Source organism: Cyprinodon variegatus, unplaced genomic scaffold (assembly GCF_000732505.1).
Source record: "Cyprinodon variegatus isolate N-32 unplaced genomic scaffold, C_variegatus-1.0 Scaffold506, whole genome shotgun sequence".
Taxonomy (NCBI): Eukaryota; Metazoa; Chordata; class Actinopteri; order Cyprinodontiformes; family Cyprinodontidae; genus Cyprinodon; species Cyprinodon variegatus.
Genome location: NW_015150959.1, coordinates 433127 through 438967, shown reverse-complemented (window position 1 = coordinate 438967; position 5841 = coordinate 433127). Strand labels below are relative to the sequence as shown.

The following is a 5841-nucleotide window of genomic DNA, read 5'->3' as shown; positions in this document are numbered from 1 at the left end:
AAGCAGCCAGGGGGGGATTCTGCATGAGCCAAATAGCAGAGACAGGACCAATCTTCAAAATTTTGGTGTCGATCATTCGATTTCATCCTGGACACTACAGAAAATGGGCTAAAAGTGTTAAAAACCGGAATTTTCCTTTAATGATCCACTGATAATTCCTTGATGACCGGACTTCTCCTTTAAATGTGTTGATCTATCTAGACCATTTTTCTTTCAGCTTCCACCCTGAACATTAAAGATGAATCCAGATGAGTTCCCTCCCCGCCTCGTCTATACTGGAACACATCTGTTTGCCTATCTAGTGTTTTTACTCATTTCCTCTGCTGAAATTTCCAAGACGGCGTTCCCTCTTTCTGACTATCCTAAGGAGTCTAGGGAGGAAAGAATCCCAGAAACTGATCTGATTTAAAAAGCCAAGCTGCATAATGCTGTTAATCAGAGCTTAATGCAGGAGCTGAAAATAAAAAAGCCCCGCTGTCTAACTATTGGCATCTCTATCCAAATAGATACATTCAATCACAATTTTTTCAACATAAAAGTTGTGTGTGAAAGGGTAAAAAAAATAAAATAAGAAAAAAGTCAAATAAATTGGGTATGAATCTGTCTGTGATAGAAATGGCCGTCACAGAGAACACCAATGGCTTCATAAACAGTCTACCTTTGCAGCAGGCCGTACCTGTTTGTAGAGCTGATGCCGTTCCAGCAGCTCAGCAAGTCTCTGGTTCCACAGCGGGTGGAATTCCTCGTAATTGTCGGAGTTTCTGGGATTATGAACTTTGGAAAGCAGCAAGTCATGAATCCGTCTTTCCTCAAAAATGTCCAGGTCTTTGTCCACCACTGCCCCAAACACACTCACATAGCCAGACACATGCGCTCTGAGGAGTTCCTGCCAGCAGAAGGATTACAGTCATCTTTAGAGTTTGGCTAAAAAGAACAAAGATGGAGAATAAATAGAACATGTACCATAATGGTGATGAAACTGTGAGAAGTCTGACATCCCAGCAGACAAATGTCACCGTAGGAATCCAGTGCAGATTTGGACACACTGTTCAGGTAAGACTGTAAGGAGCAATGTGACCTCAGAACCTCCACCAGGCCTTCAGAGTCATACTTCAAGCATGTCTCTGTAAACGTTTCAATGGATCCCTAAAACACATTAAGGTTTGACAGACAAAGTTATAAAGAAAAGGACTGTTTCAAGCAAAGAAGCAAAGCGTAGTACAGCTTTAAATCAATAACATTAAAATGTGCTTTAAAAAGAGGCGGTTATTGGAGTCCTCCTGACTGCAGTGGGTCTCTGCTCCAAGTCGTTAAGCTGCTGTCTCACCCTTCAGATTCCACATCCTCCGTTAGCGCCCCCCCACGCACGCCATGCGGAGTACTTGTCTGTTACGTTAATCAAAGAGGACTGCACTACTCCTCCGCACGTCACCGTCCACATACGTCTTCTCCCTCAAAATACCCATCAAAATACCGAGCTGAGCTATTTTCTGCTCCACTCCGGCCAGGTCAAGATCCGCTATTGCAATCGCACCAAACAGGATAAAGAACGGCAAGAAGATCCAGTTTGTCGAATTAAATTATGATAAAGAAGGATCGGTAACTACAAATTAGAGCATAATTCTTCTAGATTCCTAAAAACTGGGACGTTAAATTCAATGTTTGGATGCAAACTATTGGTCCTTCAACAAACCAGGAAGCAGATTTCTCATCTTCATCAAAATATTTATTTCATACCGAGAGGCTTAAGTTTCATCAAATCCAGTAAAAACAACTTCCAAGAGGGAATCTCACAACTTCCAAACAAACTTCGGGCATGGAACACAGTTCATCCAAACCATGGATGATCCTAGTTATCCCTATAATAAGAATTCACAACAAAAAGAAAATATATGGGCAGAAACCGCACACATGCTGGATGCTGATGGTGATTCTTTTAATTTTTTATGTCATATTAAATTAAGCATTCATTTCTGCATGTTTTGCTCCTATGAATTTAACAATAATATAGCGCATTGTGTCCTCGAGCTCCGAGGAAGTCACAGCGGAGCAAGACGGGAGGAAGAGCAGAGGCTGCAGGCTTTGCTTTGCACAGGCGGTCTGTAGCGCAGCGGGGCGGAGTGGAGGATGTGGGATTTCGTTGTCAGGGAGGAGAGGGAAGCATTAGCCTCATTTAGCAACTAAAAAAAGGTCCACAGAAGCGGTTGACAGCCGATATGCTGCCATGCTTCATTTCTAGTTAACAGCTTTGCACCATCAAGTTCCCAGAAAACATTTAAAAAAATATATATTAAAATTACAACTCGTATTATGAAGAAATTAACCATGCAGTAAAATAAAAAATAATTTCATCAGTTCTTTGGATGTTGGACCAACCTGCTGGGAGGCATCAGCTTTGCCCTCCTGCTGCTCCTTCTGGAGGGACTGCAACTGAGAGCAGAAACACAGTCAGCGCAGCCATGAAGCATTATTACCCTGAAGAATCTATACTTTATTCCTCTTTTCTATTCAAACTACAAAGAAAAGCTTTGTTTCACTATTATAAGATCATAGATTAGTAATTTTGTGGGTTTGTTTCTGTACAGATGTGGCTTTTATTTCCTGAGTTAACTAGTAACTGGTTGAATTACTTGTTGCTGAAATCTGGCCTCTTGTTGGTCTTTCTCTGTTTGCTTCTGCGCAGTCAGCAGCTCCTGCTGGGTGAGCTTCTCCTGGACGGCTGACATCTACAAACAGATGCAGCTACTGAGTTATTGGGTTTTCTCTGATGGATGTCCTTAGATCAGTAGCTTTAGTACCATGTGGATGTTTTCCTGCAGCTGTGCTCCAAGCTGCTCCTTCTCCTCCCTCAGCTCCAGCAGGACGTCCTGCAGCTGCTCTCCTTCCTGACGGACAGCAGCCAGGCTAGACTGTAGCTTCTCCACCTCCTCTTTGTGCTTCTGAAGAGTAATCTCTTTTTCAGACTCTAGAGAGTTTCTCTGTACTTCAATGATTTCTAACTGTTCAGCCAAATCAATTATCTGAAGAAAAAAAACAACATGAATCAATAATATTTAGTAGTGATTTAGATCTCCGGAGAAGAAAGAAAAAACGAATGAAACCTTTTGGTCCAAAGAGCAAATCTTTTCTTCACTGGTGTTCTTCAGCTCAGAGTTTAGGTTCATTTGTTCAACCAGGTCGTCTCTGGCTGCCTTCAGAAGCTCTTCTGTAGATGACGCCTTAAAGAAAAATAATCAATCATAAAACCTAGAGAAGCAAAGAATGTCATTTATAGAATTAACTCCATATTCAGGTGAAATCACCTTTTCTAGCAGGTGCTGTAGCTCCTCCTCCAACTGCCTCTTCTGCTCAGTGACAGTCAGTACAGATCTGTTCAGCTCCCCAATCTGCTCATGCAGATTAAATGTCAACCAAACAATAATGACATCGTTTTACAGAGTTAAGTTGTCTACATGCACCATGAGTAGCCTTAAATATCAATGTTTTTAGTCATCAGATGAGAAGATGAAGCAAAAAACCTCCAGAACAGAGCGTGATCTTTTCTAGAGCTAATCTGACACCGATTTTAGAAGAAACCAAGGACAAGATTATAAACCGTTTATCCTATTATTTAATATTGATGCTTCCAAACCTCAGCTTCCAATGCTTCAGTTCGTCTCTGCAGCTGTGCTCCACGCTCCTGGCTCTCGCTCAGCAGTCCCTCCAACTGATCCCGATCCTGACTGAGAGCCGTCAGTCGGCCCTTCATCGTCTCCTGCTGCTCTGTCACAGCGGCCATCTCAGCCACCAGACGCTCTCTCTCCGCTTTCAGACACTCCAGCTCCTTCGTTAAAAAAAGCAGAGGAAGAACATGTGTTTCTTTCTTCATAGATAAACGGATTTAGTTCATGAGCTGCTATAAAACGCCTCATCCACCAGAGTGATCCTCCAGAAAATATATGCAGTTCTACCTACTTCTCCTTCCAAAGAAGTTTAAAAACAATCCGCTGGACTTTGTCTACAAGTTTGAAGACGTTTCGCTTCCCATCCAGAGAGCTTTTTCAATTCAAAAGGTCAGAAATGGGCTACGTTCACAGTGCGGCCTGAAGTCACCCAAATCTGATATTTCTTTTACCCATATACGACCCGGATCTGATGTTTTCATGGCAGTCTGAACAACACAGATCCAATTCTTTCCAGTGCGACCCAGGCCACTTGGCTCTGTGGTCCTGGATCCGATACGAATCTGATATTTTCAAATGCTACCTGTGTGTGAACGGCCAGGTCGCATTCATCCGACCTGAACACCATTAGTAACCGACAAAGGTCACTATTCTGCGTCTTGCTACGCAGAAGCAGCAAGAAAAACAACAACCATGGTGGACAATGATGCGGAGAGCAGTATTTATGTTTAACCATATTGAAAAGATTGAGTTTTTATGGTTGGAAAAGACCATTAGTTGGACGCCGGTACTACCATCCATGTTTACTTCCGTAAACACAGAGCACGCTGGCCTGTGATGTCATTGCGTCCTCTAATGCGCATGCGGGACACTTGCGTTGTATGACTGCAGTTCACACAGGAGATCACATACAAGTCGCATATATTTGGAAATGTGAACAGCAAGGCAAAATAAAAAAACTGGATTTAAAAAAAAAAAGGAATTGAGCATCAAGGCCTGTGGTGTGAACGCAGCCATAGTGTTGAGGTTGAGGCTTCATACAGTAGCCCAACAGCCAGGCCAACAATTCCCTCTAATGACCCCCTTTCAGAGACATAGACAGGTATGGGGCATTGCAGGCTAACAAAGAAGCCAAACGACCCCCATTCCAAAGGGGTGGACCCGTTCATCCATTTCTATTAGCATGTTTTCTAAACTGAAACCAGGCTTTGTTGGGCTGCTGTATAAAGCCTGGATCTCAACGCTATTTCTGACATTTTGAATTGAAAAAGCTTCCTGGATGGAAGAGAAACGTCTTTAAACTTGGAAACAAAGTCCAGTGGATGTTTTTTTTACTATTTTGGAATGACTCTGACCTGAATGACTGAGAATCTTCACCAGCATACCTGCTTCTCCGTGTCTCTGCTGCTCTTCAGCTCCAACATCTGACTCTTTAGATCCATCATCTCCTCTTCCATTAGTTGGCTGCTCCGTCTTAACATGTTGACCTCTTCCTGCTTCTTTAGGATCTGAAAATATTAATTATGATGTTATAACAAAGGAAATATACAGTTCAATACTTTATCAATCTCAAGGTGAAACTCAGCTTCCTGCCTGTCCAAGAATACAAAAACAGAGAAAGACGAAGCACAGACATTATAAATAGGAAGTGTGGTCCGAAAATTTAGATTTCCCTTTTGTCATACATTGATTTATGCTACTTACTCAGACCGTTTCACCTGAACGGCCACACAATGCCTGGGTGAGGGGTGTTTGTAGACAAGACATACTTTCTCAAGGTTTATTCATAACATGTTACTGTTTAACCAAAGTGTTTGTAATTTGTTTTTTACTCTGACCACTTTCCATTGTTGTAAGTAAGGTGGAATGAATGCTGCCCAGCAGAACAGGGCTGATTACCATGCGAGGGCCGTATGATGAACTGTTCTCTCTATGCAAAGATAAAATAAAGCGCAGACTGAGTGAAATCCATCGATCTCCGTTTATTTAACTGGGGTGTAGTTGAATCCTTTTTTTCCCCACGACCGGGACACTGTGTCCGAGGCCTGGTTACCATGAAAGGAACTGCCTTTCCATTTATGATTCTAGTTTTAGTCCGTGAGGCAGACACCCTGTCTACTTTTAAGGCTAGGCTTAAAACTTTCCTTTTTGATAAAAGCTTATAGCTTATGCTGCTATA

At 42.3% G+C, this 5841-nt stretch overlaps 1 protein-coding gene across 1 annotated transcript in view; it reads right to left on the bottom strand.

The window, feature by feature from the left end:
* Window positions 1-5841, bottom strand: part of cenpe (centromere protein E) — a 42029-nt gene that overhangs the window by 13231 nt on the left and 22957 nt on the right. The window contains exons 31-39 of the mRNA XM_015390619.1: window positions 5048-5170; window positions 3632-3823; window positions 3303-3386; window positions 3102-3218; window positions 2799-3020; window positions 2631-2726; window positions 2377-2430; window positions 964-1146; window positions 677-886 (exon numbers count right to left, since the gene is read on the bottom strand). Coding sequence (XP_015246105.1) covers window positions 677-886; window positions 964-1146; window positions 2377-2430; window positions 2631-2726; window positions 2799-3020; window positions 3102-3218; window positions 3303-3386; window positions 3632-3823; window positions 5048-5170 — 1281 coding nt within the window. The remainder of the gene's footprint in view (window positions 1-676; window positions 887-963; window positions 1147-2376; window positions 2431-2630; window positions 2727-2798; window positions 3021-3101; window positions 3219-3302; window positions 3387-3631; window positions 3824-5047; window positions 5171-5841) is intronic.